Raw genomic sequence first — 19,776 nt, forward strand, 5'->3', positions numbered from 1 at the left:
TTTGTGGACACATGGTTTCACTGTGTTAATAACTTCTAAAGGCTCCATAAGAAATAGTAATAAGCCTTGTTAGTAGGGGGGAAAAAAAAAAAACTCGAAAGGACATATAAAGCAGCCTATATGGGAAAAGTTATGGATAAAGGTGCTGTAAGAATTTGAAAAATCTTTTTCTGAGAAAAATTAGTTTACCATCTTCAAGCCATCTCGTTTAGAAATCTTTGTCCTTTTTCCTCTGTTGTTTGTTTTGTTCCACCTTCTGCATTTGTTTTACATCAGTTCCACCAGGCTTATCTCTTTTTTTTTCTTTTTAATTAAAATATATATATATATATCAGTATTAGAAGTTACTCAGTTAATACAAGATAATAACTACAATAACGGTAAATCTGCTTTAGTCAGTGGTTATACTCCCCCTCCCCTTAGTATTGTTCATTCCTCAGTCATGAGGGATTTGGGACAATGTTCACCCTGTTTCTGGCTGAGAAGGGATATAGTTATTATAGGGCAGAGGAATGGAATTGTTTTATTTGCAGTTGAAGACACTCCTCACTTTTCCACCAGGCTTCTCTTTGGTGTGGATGTGCAAAAATATTTTATGTCCTTATTGTGTGTGTATTTTTGCAAGAATTTGTTTATTCTTACACTGTGATGTTGGAACATATTGATATTCTTATTTGAGAAATGAATACAACACCATTTAGCCATTAAGCCGAGTAAGATGTTTAGATTTAATATAAAATGTAAAGATTAAAGATTGTGGCCCACCCCAATCAAGATGGAGTGAGATATAGAAACTTTGAAAAACTAGGAAGAACTAACAAAAATATCTTTCTCAAAGTTCCAGAAAACATTTAAAGGACTACAATAATAGAGTGGGCACTGAATATAAAGAAAAAGATAACTTAAAAGCATTTGACTCTCCTGGCACCCTAGCTGGACCCCTCCGCTCTCCTCACTGGCACAGTGCACAGCTGACCTACATTCCCGGTGTGGGTCTGTGGTCACAGTTCCAGAGTAACCCTTATGTACATGCAGGGAGTATATATGTCAGGCCCAGTCTGTCTCATAGTAGCCTGCTGTCCCAGAACTTTCCCTGTGTGTAGAAGGTGGTTCACCAAGCTCTCCTACAGAACACTAAATACAGTGAGTTTTTACATAAGAGTATCACTACTCTTACATAAAATCATCCAGTCTGAGGAGCAGAAAGAAGAAAGAATGAAGAAAAACAGAGCCTGAAGAACTGTGGGACACCATCAAGTATACCAATATATGCATTGTAGGAGTCCAAGAAGGAGGAGAAAGAGAAAGGGGCAGAGAGAATATTCAAAGAAATAATGACTGAAAACTTTCCAAATTTAACAAAAGATATGAATATATATTCATTGAAGATAATTAGTGAACCTCAAACAGAATAAACCTAAACACCTAAATAGACTTAACCTGCACCATGTTATAATCACACTGTTGAACACCAAAGATAAAATGAGAATCCTGTGATCACCCCTCTCCCACTCGAGAAGGTCCCAGGATCGGTTCCCTGAGCCATCTAATGAGAATATAGGCAGACACAGAAAGAACACACAGCCAGTGGACACAGAGAGCAGACAGTGGGGCTGGGGGTGTGGGGAGAAATAAATAAATTCATCTTAAAAAAAAAAAGAGGGAGAGTTCTGAAAGCCGAAAGAGAGAAACAACATGTCACATTCAAGGGATCTTCAATAAGATTAAGTGCTGATTTTTCATCAGAAACCATGGAGACAAAAAGGCAATAGAAGGATGTATTTAAAGTATTGAAAGCAAAAAATTGCCAACCAAGAATTCTATATCTTTGAAAAATGAGGGCGAGACAAAAACAATCCTAGGTAAACAAAAGCTGTGGGACTTAATCACCACTAGAATGGCCTTCCAAGAAATGCTAAAGGGAGTTCTGCAGGTTGAAAGGAAAGGATGCTGGACAGTAGACTGAAATGAAACCACATGAAGAAATAAAGATCTCTGGTAAGTGTAATGACATGGGCAAATATAAATACCATTGCTATTGTATTTGTGATTTGTTACTCCATTTTATAATTCCTACAGGATATAAAAGGAGCATGCATAAAATGTAATGATATGTCAGTGGTTTGGGACTTGTAATATATAAATATGTAATTTGTGACAAGAACTACATAATGGTGGAGTAACAGGGTATGGGGAAATAGTTTATATATGCTACGGAAGTTAAGTTGAAATCAAAGCAAATGGGATTATTATTGATTAAGGATGTTAAATTTAAGCACCATTGTCGGGGAGAAGTATGGAAATCAGAGAACATGCTAACTCCTAGAACCAAAACGTACAGTACAGGTTACCAGGGATGGGAACAGGAACATTGGGGAGTTAATGCGAAATGAGTTGTAGGGTTTCTGTTTGGGGTGAAGGGAAAGTTATAATAATGGATGGTGGTGATGGTACTGCAACACTGAATTTGATTAATCCCACTGAATGCTGTGTTTGGGAGGGGTTAGGATGGGAAACTTTATGTCGTATATATACTTCCATAATTTTAAAAAACAACTAAGAAATAATGACAATTTAATGTAATACATGATATTGAATGGGATCTAAGAATAGAGGAGAAAAGGCTCAAAAGGACATTATTGGGGGAATGGGATGTAGCTCAGTCGATAAGCACCTGCCTTCCATGTATGAGGTCCCAGGTTCAATCCCTGGTGCCTCCTGAAAACAAAAAACAAACAAACCTAGGAATAAATTTAACAAAAGAAGTACAAAATTAATACTCTGAGAACTATAAAACATTGTTGAAGGAAATTAAAGATCTCAGTAATTGAGAGTATATTCCATATTCCTGGATTGGAAGACTTAACATTGTTAAGATGGCAGTACTCCCCCACCTTGATCTACAAATTCAGTGCAGATCCCATCAGAGAATCCCACTGATTTCTTTGTGGAAATTGACAAGCTGATTCTAAAATTCATATGGAATTGTAAGGGGCCCATAATAACCAAAACAATCTTGAAAAGAAACAAAGTAGAAGGACTCATACTTCCTGATTTCAAAATTTACCACAAAGAACAGCAATCAAGACAGTGTGGTAATGGTACAAGGATAGACATAGATTAATGGAGTAGAATTGAGAGTCTGGAAATAAACCCATATATCTATGTCAACTGGTTTTTTAAAAGGTTGCCAAGGTCATTATTTTGCATGTGGGTATACCATTGCAAAATGCCATTTGTGTTGGGACATCTAGATACCCACACGCAAAAGAATGAAGTTGTACCTTTTCCACACACTATGTACAAAAATTAAGTCAAAATGGATCAAAAACCTAATTGTAATATAAAAACCATAAAACTCTTAGAAGAAAACATAGGGGAGACTCTTCATGGCCTTGAATTTGGCAAAGAATATGACTCCAAAAGCATAAACAACAAAAGAAAAAGAGAGCTAAATTGGAGTTCATCAAAATTTTGTGCATCAAAAGACACCATCAAGAAAGTGAAAAGACAGTCCACAGAATGGAAGAAAGTATTTTCAAATCATAAATCTGATAAGGGGTTTGTATCCAGAATATGTAAGAAATTCTTAAACTCCATTGTAAAAAGAGATAGAACCCAATTTAAAAACAGGCAAAGGGTCTGATTAGACATATTTCTATGGAAGAGATAGAAATGGCTAATAAGCACATAAGAAGATGTTGAACATCATTAGTCATCGTGGGATGCAATCCAGTACCACAAAATACCACTTCATACCCACTAAATTGACTAGAACCAAAAAGTCAGGATGTGGAAAAACTGGAGCACTCATGCATTGCTGCTAGGAATGTAAAATGGTGCAAGGTGCTTTGGGAAACAACCTTGGCAGTTCCTCAATCTGTTAAACATAGAATTACCATATGACCCTGCATTTCCACTCTTAGGTGTGTACTCAAGAGAAAGGAAAACATTATGTTCACAGAAAACCTTATACACAAATGCTTATTGCAGCATAATTCATAATAGCCAAAAGGAGGCAACAATTGAAATGTCCATCACCTGATGAATGGATAAACAAAATGCAGTGTATCCATACAATGGACTATTATTTGGCCATAAAAAGAAAGAAGTACTTGTATATACTACATCTTGGATGAACCTTGAAAATATTATGCTAGGTGGAAGAAACCAGTCACAAAAGACCACATACTACATGATTCCACTCATAAAATGTCCTGAACTGGGAACTTTATAGAGGCGGAAAGTAGATTAGTAGTTGTTTAGGACTGGGGAATTGGATGAAAGGAGGAGATAGCTAAAGGGCACAGGGTTTATTCTTGAGGTGATGAAAAGGTTCTGAAATAGACTGTGGTGATGGTTACATTTAGGAATTATCTCAATAAAGCCTTTGAAAAACAAAACAAAATTACTTGTCTGTTCTTAGATAACGTTTCTTCGTTTGTTCTGGAAATTTGGGGTTAGTATGGTAAAGGAGCTGTGAAGAATGTGATAATGGTTGGACTTAATGGTAATACGTAATGAATGTAATAAAAACTTGATTTATGGATGCGCTTGTCACTAAAGAGTAGTCATGGGAGAGTAATGTTAGTTGGAAGACAGTCGAGGATAATATAGGGAATGTATAACAATGATTTTGTCAGAAGATAAAGATTGTGGTTAATAATATAAATACGGAATGTTCTACAGAGTGTTGAGAATGTGGTGATACATGGGAAAAAATATAACTCAAGTAGTTTATAGACTATAGTTGACTCTGTTTTTGTAGCAAAGTTGGTACTATATTAATGCTAAAGGTAAAAAAAGAATATATGGTTGGTTTTGTGAGATGAAAATAATTAAGCATTTTTTTCTCTTCGTTTATGAGACATTGACTATGTCATTAACTAATCTGTGTTTATCTGTGTATCTTTCTGAACACCAGAGAAACAGTTGAGTTAGTAGTTGGAATTAGATGAGATAAAAGTGCCTGAACAGAACATTTTAGGAGTAATGCTTCCATAACTTGTTGAGCTGCCTTTTTGTTTGTTTTTTAATTTAAAATAAAGTTACTTTAAAAAAATGCTATGATTTTTTTTTGTTTTTTTTTTTAAAGATTTATTTTATTTTTATTTATTTCTCTCCCCTTACCCTTCACCCTTCCGCCCCAGTTGTCTGTTCTCTGTGTCCATTTGCTGCATGTTCTTCTTTTTGTCCACTTCTATTGTTGTCAGCAGCACAGGAATCTGTTTCTTTTTGTTGCGTCATCTTGCTGCATCAGCCCTCCATGTGTGCAGTGCCATTCCTGGGCAGGCTAAACTTCTTTCACGCTGGGCAGCTCTCCTTACAGGGCACACTCCTTGCTCATTGGGCTCCCCTACATGGGGGGCATCCCTGCGTGGCAGGGCATTCCTTGCACACATCAGCGCTGCACATGGGCCAGCTCCACACAGGTCAAGGAGGCCCAGAGTTTGAACCACGAACCTCCCATGTGGTAGATGAACACCCTATTCACTGGGCCAAGTCCACTTTCCTGAAGATGTTTTGATGTTAGGTCTTAGAGATCCTGAGATGCCATTCTAAAATTTTTAGATTTATTTATTAGACCTTGGAGTGCCATTGAATATTTTGATTTAGTTGATTCGATAGTGGGGATTATTCTAAACAGAATGTTTTAGAAAGTTTGGTTTGGTAGGATGTAACACCTAGGTTCAAACTGAAGAGAAGCTGAAGCTGGAAGACCAATGAGCCTTTTACAAATAGTCTTTTAAGGAAGTGGAGGGGAGAAAATGGGAGAGAGAAGAATTATTCTGCATTTAACATTATTGCATTTTTTCCTTGTTCTTTCTTTCAGGATCCTCTTGTGCATTTATCAGAAGACATGATAGCAAGAACTTATAACATCTTTGCTATTATGTTTCGGTATGCAGTAGAGATTCTAACCTGGGAAAAAGAAAATGAATTGCCAGGAGATTTGGAGATGGCGTAAGTATAACCCATTTATTCTTCATATTTGTGGAACTGCTAAATCTTGATTTTATTACAACTAGGATGTACATAATCTTTTTTCTTTTTTTTTTCAAGAATTTCTAGCAGAATAACCTTTATTTTATAGTTTTTAAATATGTGTGATCCACTTACTTGGCTAGTTGGTTTGTAGTCTTATTAAATTCATTGTCAAGATTCTGTCACTGAGGGGAGTAGATCTAGTTCAAGTGATTGAATACCTACCTGCTTCCCATAAACAAGGGCCTGGGTTTGCCCTGGTACCTCCTAAAAACAAAACAAAGCAAACAAAGAAACAAGGAAACCAACTCTCAGTGGGGAGTAGATGTAGCTCAGAGATTGAGCGCTTGCTTCCCATGTACAAGGTCCTGGGTTCAATCCCCATTACCTCTTCTTTTTAAAAAAAAAAAGATTCTATCACTGGTTTCGGGCAGGCATAGTCAATTTTCTTTGGTTGTGTGATAAAATTTGTAAGTTAACTTGGCAACTTTTTGTTCATTTATCATAAGGGAATGAGCTCTTTGGTATAAGTGAGTTTATTTGTTCAAATAAATGCTTAAACATGATTTTAACCATTTTGACTCTAAATCTTTATTAAAAATTCTCTACATTTCTGCTTTTTTAAAGTGCCTCTAATTTTTTTTACTTAGATTATTATGAATGTCACAAACTTGTAACCAGGAACTGGATTCTGCCATGGCTATATTTTGTTTTAATTTAAGGTATTGCCAACATTGAAACTAGAAGATTTCATTCAAAATAATTTCTATCTTGCCTGAGAAATACTAAAACTAGTAACCGTGGCCACCATCAGTAGAGCTACTAGTTGCTTTTCTGTTAGAGGGAAATGTGTCTCCTCCCTTTCACTAGCCTCACCCAACTTTCATTCACTTATGTTTCCTTTAAATTTGAGACCCTGCAGTAAAGGCCATTGAACAATGTTTGTCGTGCATGAACTTGCCCCATCTAATTGTATGTTTTCATTTCTTGTGTCTGGTTTTATGTTAGAAATTTGTTTCTCCATGTTCTTTGTTAAATTTAAAGTTAAGGGCTTACTCCTTGTTAGTGCACCTGCCTCAGTCTTTCCTTTTACTCTTATTCTTACCAAGGCTGTTAGAACTGTATTCATATTTAAAGATGAACAGAAGCTGGAATGAGAGCCTGTGGGACACTTGGTAGTGTTTCTTTTTTGCTTTCTCAGCTATGTTCAGTTGAGATGGTAGGTTGTATCTTTTTAAATAAGTGAGGCGTTAACTATTTCTCCTATTGCAAAGGTTGAAAATGACTTGGTATACCCCATGACTTTATCTTCATATACTTCAGGTTGGGAATCATTGATCTCAGATCAGAATTTAGACTGTAGAGAATAAAAAAGTTTTGTCTTTGTTTTTCTATTCTGTTGTAGGTTCAGGGTGTCCAGCATGGAAGGGAAAAGAATCTAACATTCTTCTCTTATAAGGCTTCCCATCTTAGTAAATGGCATTCCATCTATTCAGAAACCTGAATGAGAGTTATTTTTTGTTTGTTTGTGTGTTTTTTTTAGGAGGTACTGAGGATTGAACCCAGGACCCCATACATGAGAAGTAGACACTCAACAACTTGAGCTACATCCATTCCCTTTTTTTTAAGATGTTCAACATCAATAGTCATCAGGTTATTCCTAGCAAATGGATTTCCTAATAATAAATTAATGACAGTTAAAAAAAAAAAGTCATCAGGGAAATGCACATTAAAGCCATAATGAGGTACCACAATACACACATTAAAATGGCTCAAACTTAACACCAGCAAATACCAAGTCCTGATGAGGATGCAACTGGAAATCTCATCTATTTCTGATGGGAATGCAGAATGGTACAACCACTTTGGGAAACTGACATTTCTTAAAATTAACCAAAATTTACCATACAGTTTAGCCAATATACTCATTGGTAGTTTCCCCCAAGAGAACTGAAAGCATATATTCACTCAGTGACCAGAACAGTAATACTCAATGTATTCACAATAGCCAAAAATTGAAGGAAAAACAAAACAAAACAAGGGTCCCTCAGCAGGTGAATGTGTAAAGAAAATATGGAATACACATAAATATAATACTATTCATCAATAGAAAAGATGATATGAGAACATGTAATTACGGAGGCCAGAGAGGACTCTCTTAAGGAAGGAAATGGATATCTGAAAGAAGACTAGGAATTAACTGAGAGGCTTGATGGGTGATGAGAAATAAAGAGCATCATTTAGATACTAAGTCCAGCTGGATCACCCTCTTAAATACCTGTCAAATCATTCTACTTTGCTCATCTCCATGATGACTACCCAGTCTAAATTACCTTAATTTCATCCCTTGATTGCGTGGCTTCCTATCTGGGCTCCTATATCCACTCTTGCTCCTTCTGATTCATTCTCCAAACTGTAGCTGAAGTGAGTTTAAGGCGATTCTAATCATATCTTCTGTTTTGAAACAATGATTACCCATAGGATGACAAAAAAACAAAATCCATTATGAGATCTTTTAAGATTTCTGCCTACGTCTCCAGGCTAATCTTATATCAATCTCCTTTCGCACTGTGCTTTCGCTTCCAATATTTCCCTTTCCCGTGTCAGGACCGTTGCTTTCACATTCTTTTAGCCTAGGATTTCTCAACCTTAGTGCTATTGGCATTTTGGACTAGGTTAATCCTTAATTCTGGAGGCTGTGTGGTACCCTGTAGAATGTTTAGAAACATCCCTATCCTCTATCCACTAGACACCAGAACCCACACACCCTGCTCCACCAGGTCGTGACAACCAAAACTAACTCCAGATGTTGTCTAATGATCCTCTGGTGGAGAAGTGAGCCAAATTCACCCCCAGTTGGAGCCACTGGTAGTCAAATCTGACATTGGGTCTCAGGTTACTTCTGCAGCAGTTCTTCTGAACTCCCAGACCTGTTATATCCTGCTCTAGCACCCTGCTTTTTTGGGGGAAAACTAGTTCACAGAGAATTATATGTTCAGTATCTACCTCTTGCACCATACTGTAGCACCAGACAACACAAGGATCATGGGTGACTTCTTCACAAATATGCACTTTATTAGCCAGGGCTCCCTAGGGCAACAGAACCAACAGGTGATATCTGTAAATGTTGTGAGATTTTTATAAAGATTATCTCACATGCTGTGGGAATGCACAAGTCCAGATTCTATAGGGCAGGCTGCAAGCTGGAACTTCAATGAGGGTTCTTGATTAATTCCCCAGGAGAAGCTGACTGGGACTTAGAGATGGAAATTCACTCTTCTGATTGCTGAAATCATCACTTCTCCTTTGAGTCTTAAATTGATTGGATGAGATATCTCTCATTGCTGAAGGCAGTCTCCTCAGTTGATTGTAGATGTAATCAGCCATAGAGGCAATCAACTTGCTGATGAAATCTCCTCCCAGCAACAATCAGGCCAGTACTTACTTAACCAAACAACTGGAAGCTAAGTAGACACATGAACATAACCTTCACATGTGCCCAGTTTTCTAGAACAAAGTAGGCTCTTATCAAAGAAAATATCTATAGAATAAGAAAATATGCAAATGGAGAATCCAATAGGTAATTCATGTTTCATCTCACAGAGAGAAGAGTGACACTTACTATTGCATGCTGTTTAATGATGAGGTTCACACCTATGAACAAGTTATTCATACTCTTCAGAAAGCTGTTAACTGTACACAAAAAGAAGCCATTGGTTTTGCAACTACAGTAGATCGAGATGTAAGTAAATCATCATATTGATATCACATAATAAACTGAACTTTACCACAGATTAGTTTTCCCAGAAAATTGAGTTAGAAGCATATATATCTTGGCTATTTTAAATTTCATCTGAATATTGGCCCAAATGTCTATTGAGTATAATTGTTAGCTATTGCCAGATAGGACGTTCAAGAGGAAATATAGATACAGTTGCCATGTTCTACCCAGTGATTAAAAATATTTAGTTATGAAAATGGAAATTATAGCAGCCTGGAAAAATGAATGTGCAATTCGGAGAAATATGCTTACTCATGACTTGAAAGAGTTAAGATAGTTTTGAAGGAAAATATTTTAATTAACTTTTCATTGATGAATAGGACGAACATCATAAATATTAAAAGTTGAGCACAATTGTTATATCCTCAAGTTCATTCAGTAGTTTAAAACTTATTAATATTGAATATATTATTTTTACAAATTGATTTTAAATATCTTTATTTAAAGGGGCGTAGGTCTGTTCGATATGGAGACTTCCAGTATTGTGAACAAGCAAAATCAATAATTGTGGTAAGTAGTTTAAAAACATGCCTGAATTATTTTTTTCATTATTTTAAAACTATTTCTGTATTTGGGCTTCTGTAAACCCATTTTTCTGCCTATATCAATCAAAAATCATATGTAAATTTCGTGAGCATTGATTGCACTATCTAGTTTTTTAAGCTGTGTAAGATTGATATAGAAAATTAACATTTAGATAAGATGTATCTTTTGTCTTTCTATTTCTCTATCAGAGAAGTATTGGAAGATTTTTGCTTTTCGTTTTGTTTTTAACTGATAGAATTTCAGATTACTTTTTAGGAATTAAATTGGCCTTTAGCAGCAACATTAGAATCATGAGAAGTTGGTTCTTGGTACCTTATAACAGGATATACTGCATATCCTTGTAGTGCTTAGTGGATTATTTCTCTAAAAGAGAACTATTCCTCACATTTAGACTGGTTGTGTTAAGTTTATTATTTTCACTGTTCCATGTAACTGCATTTTATGTAAATGTCCCTTTTAAAAATAATTCATATATTATGAATTTTATTAAATATACAGGCAAGAATAGAGAATACACAGTGAAACCTGTGTTCCCACAATATACCTATTTTCTTTGTATTTATTTTAAATGAATAAAATAGTACAGAGACCCCCATACTATCCCTTCTTAATCCCATTTCTCTTCCTCCTTGCCTAGAGGTAACTACTTTGATCCATTAATTATTTCATTTTCATGCATGCCTTTATACTTTATATATACTATATGTTAAATATCTGTCAGTATTTTTTTTATTAACCTGGAGGTTTTTTAATTATATGACAGATTTCATACTGAATGTATTATACTGCCATTTGCCTTCTCATTTCAGTGTTGTTTTTAGCTTTAGTTGTTTTTAGTTTGGTTGTTTTAGCTTTGATATATGTAATTATAGTGGTAGTTTTTGCATCAGAATGGACAGATATATTATTGAAACAGAAATGAGTCCAGAAATAGATATTAGGAATAAATAAGGAAAATCTAGTAGACTACAGTTTCATTTTGTGGGAGAAGAGCTGCTAAACCAAGTCTAGAACTCCAGAAGTTAGAGAAGAAATTATGCACATTTTTTGTCTACATAAATGATTTGCACAGCAAAATATTCTATAAACAAAGTCAGTTGACAAATAGATTTGGAAAAGTTATTTCTAACACAGAGGATAGTTTATGATAAACAGAACACATATAGATTATCAAGTAAGGAATAAAGAACAAAATAGAGAAATGGACAAAGGATATGAAAAGGCAGATCACAACAGACAATCCAAGTGGCCAATATACAGGGAAAAAGCCTCATTAGTAATCAGTAAAATAACAAAGCTTTACCTCTCCTAGTAATTTACCCCATGGAAATACAAGCCAGTAAGTATAAACATACATGCACAAAAATCTTGAGTTCTGCTTGTTTTCGTAGTCACAGAAAACTTGAAACAAAGTGAATATGTATGCCCTTCTCTATAGAATGTGTAAATAAATCTATTCCAGACAATATAATATGGTTATAAATAACAACAAAAAAATTAAAGCTGTATGGGTTGGTTTGGGAAAATGTTAATGCATTATTAGTTAAGAAAAGCAAGATGCATAAAAATATGTATAATATCCCATTGCATAAACCAAATGAACAAAATTAAAATTTTATATGGATCTATAACATAGCTGGAGAAAATATGAAAGATGTATTTGTTTAACATGGGTTATGGAGATGGAATGAAGCAGGGGGTGGAGAGAGGATCCAAGTAAAAAATGAAAAGGGGAGAAAAGAAAGTATTGATTCATGATCACTTCTATACAATGGGATAAATTAAGTAAGTGTGTAATTGCATTAAGAAATTAGTTTAAAGACAGAGAAAATTTAAACATTTAAAAATGTATAGTTTGGGCGGCAGACTTGGCCCAGTGGTTAGGGCGTCCGTCTACCACATGGGAGGTCCGTGGTCAAACCCCCAGCCTCCTTGACCCGTGTGGAGCTGGCCCATGCGCAGTGCTGATGCCCGCAAGGAGTGCCCTGCCACGCAGCGGTGTCCCGCGCGTAGGGGTGTCCCCCGCATAGGGGAGCCCCACGCACAAGGAGTGCGCCCCGTAAGGAGAGCTGCCCAGCACGAAAGAAAGTGCAGCCTGCCCAGGAATGGTGCCGCACACACGGAGAGCTAACAGAACAAGATGACGCAACAAAAAGAAACACAGATTCCGATGCTGCTGACAACAACAGAAGCAGACAAAGAAGACACAGCAAATAGACACAGAGAACAGACAACAGGGGGCGGGGGCAGGGAAGAGAAATAAATAAATCTTTTTAAATAATGTATAGTTGATAGGGTAACGTTTCAAAATGGAACTAAAGACTCGGGGTTCTCATAAGCTTAGTTTTTTGTAAGAGTCCTAATAGTTATAGCCTTTTAGAAAATTAGGATCTGCAACGAGTCAGGCAAGACAGACAAGTGATGTTTTTCTTACACAAATACATGAAAACCCTTTCTATGATGACAACGATGTGTTTATATTAAATTAAAATGTTAGGTTTTTTCTACCAATAAAATGGCCTTCTTAAGTTTGTTTTTTCATCCTGCCATTTCTTAAGAGAAATACCAGTCGACAGACAAAGCCACTGAAAGTTCAAGTTATGCATTCATCTATTGTTGCACACCAGAATTTTGGTTTGAAACTTTTGTCTTGGCTGGGAAGTATTATTGGATATTCAGGTAGGTTCATAAAAGCTGATGCTAATGTTAACTGTGCAAATGTGTTTGCTTACCTTTCAAATGTCTTTCCAGTTATTTTTCTTGGCCCTTTGATGGTTTCCATTGGAAACCTGTATGCCAAGTACAGTGCTGTAGTAATAAAGAGTAGTATCATGGAAGCAGTTTTCTGTATCCATGGTAGGATACTCACTATCAATAATTTAAAGAATTTAGCTTCTATTAATTAATACTTATGTAAGTTTTTTTTCCTTTAGTTTCTTAAATGATTTCTATTTGGTGACTTATAATTAAATTTTAAGAACTCCTTTTTTTTTCTGATTATTTTGCATGCTTGAAGAAGACTAAAATATAGTGACTTAAATTTAAATTGTATGGGGAGCAGATATAGTTCAAGTGGTTCCTATGTACAAAATCCCGGTTTTAATCCCTCGTACCTCCTAAAAGCAAAAACAAAACAAACAAGCAAACAAAAAAGCCAACTTGGGGGAGCTGGTGTAGCCTGCTGGCTTCCCGTATATGAGGACCCAGGGTCAATCCCCAGCCCTGGTACCACGAGGAAAAACCTGTAAAGTATAGAATAAAAAGTTGTTAAAGTTTTGGTCATTTTAATGGTTATATTAATATTTGAAGACCTTTTTTACAACTTTAGCATTTTGAAGATAAAGGAACTTGTCTTCCAGGGCCTCTCACATGGTTGGTGCTCAGTGAATTTTTATGAATGAAAAACGTTTAGCATAGCATTAGCAGAGTACACTGGTAAATATTATAGTACAGAGGTCATACATTCTTTTGACTTTTTGCACAATTTTATATTATACTAATCTTTGGTTATCATGGTGTATATAAACATTTTACTATAATCTGGTTTAATGAGCCTAAGGGCTTAAAGAAAGATTCTTTTTGTTTTGTTTTGTTTAAAGGACATACTGGGGATTTAACCCAGGACCTCATACATGGGAAGTGGGACTCAACTACTGAGCTACATCTGCTCACCAATGAGAGTTATTTATTTGTTTGTTTGTTTTTAGGAGGTACTGGAGATTGAACCCAGGACCTTGTACATGGGAAGCAGGCACTCAACCAATTGAGCTACATCTGCTCCCCACTTTGGTGGTTTTTGATGTTTTCTTTTTAATTATATTCTTTAAACATATATTTTATATTTTAGCATTCTGTAGTAAGGTTTGGTGTATAATGGAAGATTTTGAATTTTTTGTGCAAATATTAATAAAATAGTTAAAATGTACTTTTTCTGAATAAATTTGACCTTTAATAAAACTCTGTTGATCAGTATGACCATTTCTACTAAAATGTTACTTCATTTTACTGTTTTAAGTTGCTATTTCATGACTACTTTCTTCCTGTCTTAAGATGGCCTTCGCCGGATTTTATGTCAAGTTGGTTTACAAGAAGGTCCAGATGGTGAAAACTCTTCTCTTGTGGATAGACTAATGCTTAGTGATTCCAAACTGTGGAAAGGTGAATCTCTTAACTACTTTTAAGATATGTGAGAATCTATTTAGTTAATTATGATGTTAAAGGATTTTTTTGGGGGGGTGGGTAGAGAGGAAGATATTAAATAAATACATTTATGCTTTCAAAAATTAGCATATGCAATCTCATTCTTTGAAAGAAAAAAAAAGATTTTTTGGGTCCAATAAATTAAATAACCTCTAAGAGTAATATATGTGGCCAAATGAATGTATTTCATGTTTTTCTATGTTATTTTGTTAGGAAATCATATTTTAGAAAAACTGATTTTATATGTAAGCAGATTGTAAATATTTTGTGTTAAGGAACGTGAACTGTTTGCTCTTGAGACTTAAAGTATAACTGAGCACACAAAAACTTTGGAAATGTAATTTTTTGCTTGTTTGGAATATCCCTTATATTCTGATCATTTTCTTAACAGGTGCTAGGAGTGTGTATCATCAGTTATTCATGAGCAGTCTACTTATGGATTTGAAATACAAGAAACTGTTTGCTGTTAGATTTGCAAATGTAAGTGTTTCCTCAGTTTTGAAAATTTAAAAATAGTATGTTATATAAAGAGTACATGTAGCCCATGATTATGCCTAGGCTTCATAAAATTAGCAGCTAATAGTAAGGTGTCAGTGTTTGATTTTTAGTTCTAATAAACTTCATAAATGATCTTTTATCAATAGAACAAAATAAACAGTGAGACCCTTTTCTTGCTCATCACCTCCCGTGTTAATATGATATCCATCTATGCAGTGTACCTTTTCCTTTGATTAGTTCAAAAGATATGAAATGGTAAATGAAGAATTTAAACCTATGCCGTTATGAAATTATGGTATTGTCCCTGTTAAGATTTGTATAAGGAAAAGATAATCTTATTTGAGTTGACATTTATCTGTGGATTCCAGTATAGAAGTCATGAACTCTAGGTTGTTAATATAGTTGGATTATGTTCTTCTCTCTTTTAGCAGCATGTAATTAAGCTAATTGCTTATTTGTCTGAATTAGAGGTTATTAACTAAGGTAGCATGTGAAAATCATTGGGGAGCTTTTTCAAAATATGTGTGTTTGTATTCCATTCTCAAGCTTACTGATGCACATTAACCAAGAATGGCTAGTGTGTGCATGTTGAAAGAACCATCCAGGTGATTCTGATATGCATCTGGAAGTAATGAAAGTCCGGTGGTCATCAGAGATAGTGTAACAACTGTGACTTATTCCCACTGTGTACAGGATTTTAGTAGTGTTTGTTTCCTATTTGGGTTCCCTAAATTAGTCAGTATTTATACAGGATTTAATTGTTAGAAATCATTTCAGGTTTTCTCATAGCAGTGTTATCTCATTGAACTTCCTCCAGCACTGACTTTTCATTATAATCCTTAAACATTTGGTCAATGTGGATTAGAGGTGAATCTCCCACTTGTTGTTTAGAATTACCAGCAGTTGCAGAGGGATTTTATGGAGGATGATCACGAGCGAGCAGTGTCGGTGACTGCTCTGTCTGTCCAGTTCTTCACTGCACCTACACTGGTGAGTAGTGCTTTGCCTTTTCTTGTAACTGATAGCTGGCACTCCTTGCCTTTTTTTGCCTCCTTAATAGAACTATGAGCGTTTGCAGAATGATTATGTGACAGATGACCACGACAGAGAGTTTTCAATCGCAGACCTCTCGGTACAGATATTCACAGTTCCTTCACTTGTAAGTACTAAAATACTAAGAAGAACTTTCTTGTTTTCCATTAACAGAAGTAAAGTCTTAAAATAATAGAGAACTAAGATCTGTGTATTCCAGAATAGAGTAATATTTCCTTAGTGGGCAGCCAGACTTCAGAAACCTTCAACCATACTAGATAATGTCCTTGAATATCATGTAATCTGAGGGGCAAGGGGTGATGGTGGGGGAGGCATTAAAAAAAACTGGAAAAGGCTTCTTATTTAAAAAGTGACCGTTAAAAAGCTCCTAACTCTTCCTTTTTATAGTATTTCCCTAAGGTTTTGAACCTATAAGTTAAAATTAAGCTGATTGGTTTAATGAATTTGACCCATAATGTTAGACTCAGACAGCATATTGTACACCATCTTACATATTGAGGAACTACCTTCCTCCCCCCAGTAAGGAAAGAGAGGGCTAAGGCAAATGAATCATGATGATCGGGTGGTCTTTTATGCAATATCACTAGTGGCTCCTGAAAGCATCACTATGTTTTAGCACTATACAGTAGTTAAAATTCATATTTAATTCATTCAGTAAGTAGTTACTGAATGACTATTATTTAGTGGACACAGTTCTTAGCTTTAGGAATGCAGACATGGGCCTTGCCCTCGTGGAACATAAAATAGTAGAAAAGACTCACGTAAATGATTATCTCATATTATAATGAAAACTGAAGAATAGGGTGCCTTAAGAGAAAATAATAGGGGCTTTATTCATGGAGTGGGGAGAAGGGAGAGGAGAGGTGTCTATGCAGAGGGCCAGCACCTGAGAAAGTTCTGAAGTAGGGAGGGGCATTACCTATGTTGAGAGCAGAAAGAAAGCCAGTAAGGTTGAAGATCCTCAAACATGGTATAAAATGAGACCAGAAATGTAAACAGGAACCAAATTTTATAGGTTTAAAAGCATTATACAGTTATTTTACTAAAAATATATCTTTTCCAGTTTTTTTTTTTTAAGATTTATTTTTTTATTTATTTTTCTCCCCTTCCCCCCCGCCCAGTTTTCTGCTCTCTGTGTCCATTCGCTGTGTGTTCTGTGTCCGCTTCTGTTCTTGTCAGCGGCCCAGGAATCTGTGTCTCATTTTGTTGTTGTTGTTGTTGCATCATATTGCTGCATCAGCTCTCTGTGTGTGCGGCACCACTCCTGGGCAGGCTGGACTTCCTTTTGCACTGGGCAGCTCTCCTTTAAGGGCGCACTCCTTGCACGTGGGGCTCCCCTACGCATGGGACACCCCTGCGTGGCGCGGCACTCCTTGTGCGCATCAGCACTGCATGTGGGCCAGCTCCACACGGGTCAAGGAGGTCCTGGGTTTGAACCATGGACCTCCCATGTGGTAGGTGGACACTCTATCCATTGAGCCAATGTCACTTCCCTTTTCCAGTTTTTTAAAAAATGACTTTTTTCACAAGATTATGTTCAAGGATATGTTCTAGTACAGTTGAACAATCTATTTGTCCATTAATGAAATATTTACAAAATTATTGTAAGCCAAATAAAGGATTTTGGTTTTACTTTAAGAGCACAGGAAGGCACTGAAAAGTTTCAAGTGGCACTTATATCATCACTTTTATCATTTTAAAATATCTTGCTATTGTAATTTGGAGAACAAATTGGTAGGGGACAAAAGTGAGAGTGGGGAGGCTGAATAGAAAGTAATGTAACAAACCAGACAGTAGTTGATGGTGATTTGAGGTTGTGAGATCTATTTAGGTAATAGTATCTACAGAACTGATCACATATTGGGTTTAAGGGACATTGAAATTTGGTGACTGATTGGATGCTATTGATGGAGGAATATAAGGATGATTCCCAGGTCTCTGACTTGAAACTGAGTAGATGTTGTGTTAGTTGACAGTTAGTACTGGGAAATAGATAGGATTTGTGGAGAGGGAAAGTGATGCTTTCACGTTTAGTCAGGACTGAGTTTGAGAAGCCTGCAAGATGATCCCATGTGTAGTCAAATCTGTTTAAAGTCTTTTTCCTCCTTCATTGATCTCTTTGTCCATGTCCATGCCAGTACCACCCTGTTTTAACAATTATAGCTTAATGTTCCATTTTGATATCTTGTAGATATAAATCTCCTTTTACTATGCTTTTCTAAAATTTCTTAGTTATTCTTAGGCCTTTTTTCTTTGAGATGAACTAAAATCAATTTTATAGTTACCGGGAAAAAAAAAAAACCTACATTTGGATTTTGACTGAACAAGCATTGTATTTATAGATTATCTGGGAAGAACTGTTACCTTTGCAATAGTGAATATTGTCATACAGGAACATAATTTATTTCATTTATTCAAGTGTTATTTTATGTTCTTAGTAAAAGCTTCATAGACATTTTCCTTTTATAAATTATATTTATGTACTTTATATTTTTGATCCTATGGCATTTTTTAACTGGCTATGATTAGTATGTAGGAAAGCTACTGGTTTTCCTATCTTATATCAATTTGGTCCTTTTAAAACTTTTCTTTTTAATTCTGGTATTTTGTGTTATTCCCTTGGAATTTCTAGTTACTGTATATAATAATTTGTGTTATAAGTCAGATGTTAATAAATGCTATGAAGTAGAGTAGCAGGTTAAGGGGATAGCAAGTGATAGTGCAGGGGTCATATTTTATTTAGAATAGTAGGAACAGTCTCTCAGAGAGGTGGTGTTTGAGCAAAGGAGGTGGTGTTTGAGCAAAGACCTGAAGGAAGTGAGAGTGAGTGAGTGGCTAACAAGTGAAAGAGTCTCCTAGGCAGAGGGACTAGCAAGTGTAAAAGTTCTGAGGTGAATGCACAGTTGGCATTTTGGAGGAAGGAGCCAAAATAAGGCCAGTGTTGCCCTTAGTCAGCATTATCCCTATATATGTATATCATATTTAGTTGAACTAAAAAATGTGTATACAGCCATTATTATTTAGTAGAGAATTTGGCCTCTTTTGAATATGTTGTTAGATGAGACTTGCAAAACAAAATTGAATACAAATTACATAAAATAAGTAAAACCTGTAATTAAGGTAAATAGCACTAATGTTTTTAAAGCAAAGTGTATTATAGGCATAAAAATCATGTAATTTTTTAGGGTAAATGGTAAGAAGTGCTAGCACTATATAGTGATGTTAGATATTTAATGTTGAAAATTACCTTGAAAGGTTAACAACAAGTCAAGCATAATGTGATAAAGCCAAGCACTTCAGGTTTTTATCCTTTTTTCTGTTTGTTACCTTGGAAAATGCTTCTCTTAGTTACCTTTTTAGAGGTAGAAATGCCCGGATAGCTCCCCTCTATTTTAATGGAACAGTGCTAATGGGCCAGTGAGCCCATCCCATTATTATTATTTTTTTTTAATATGGCACCCAGTAAAGGCAATTAGAATCCAGTTTGAAACTATGTGAACCATTAACATTGACCTGAAACTGGAAATTCTTTTACTGCTCTAAGTCTTATAAACAGTCTCTGCAGGGTTTTTTTTTCCCTTGAGGCAGTGGGATTGCATCATGCTCACATTTAACGTCTCAAAATTAATTTAATGAAAAACAAAAAGGAACATCACTTCATTTAACCTGTCAGAAATCCCCACCACCCCTACAAAGTTGACCTTAGTCTTCAC

The 19,776-nt window shown here is 35.7% G+C and overlaps 1 protein-coding gene across 11 annotated transcripts in view; it reads left to right on the forward strand.

Moving 5' to 3' along the window:
- Positions 1-19,776, forward strand: part of UBR2 (ubiquitin protein ligase E3 component n-recognin 2) — a 130,833-nt gene that overhangs the window by 47,641 nt on the left and 63,416 nt on the right. For 6 of the 11 annotated variants that reach the window (XR_011650053.1, XR_011650054.1, XM_058306746.2 and 3 more), the window contains 7 exons: positions 5,834-5,964; positions 9,589-9,727; positions 10,214-10,276; positions 12,871-12,991; positions 14,363-14,470; positions 14,904-14,992; positions 16,071-16,169. Coding sequence is in view for 8 of the 11 variants with exons in the window: in XM_058306746.2 (XP_058162729.1) it covers positions 5,834-5,964; positions 9,589-9,727; positions 10,214-10,276; positions 12,871-12,991; positions 14,363-14,470; positions 14,904-14,992; positions 16,071-16,169 (750 nt within the window). In the remaining 3 variants the exon portion in view is untranslated. Of the gene's footprint in view, positions 1-5,833; positions 5,965-9,588; positions 9,728-10,213; positions 10,277-12,870; positions 12,992-14,362; positions 14,471-14,903; positions 14,993-15,901; positions 16,001-16,070; positions 16,170-19,776 lie in introns of all 11 variants that reach the window. The other 5 variants (XR_011650055.1, XM_058306747.2, XM_058306749.2 and 2 more) reach the window with 1 other exon arrangement.

The sequence above is a fragment of the Dasypus novemcinctus genome, chromosome 11 (genome assembly GCF_030445035.2).
Source record: "Dasypus novemcinctus isolate mDasNov1 chromosome 11, mDasNov1.1.hap2, whole genome shotgun sequence".
Lineage (NCBI taxonomy): Eukaryota > Metazoa > Chordata > Mammalia > Cingulata > Dasypodidae > Dasypus > Dasypus novemcinctus.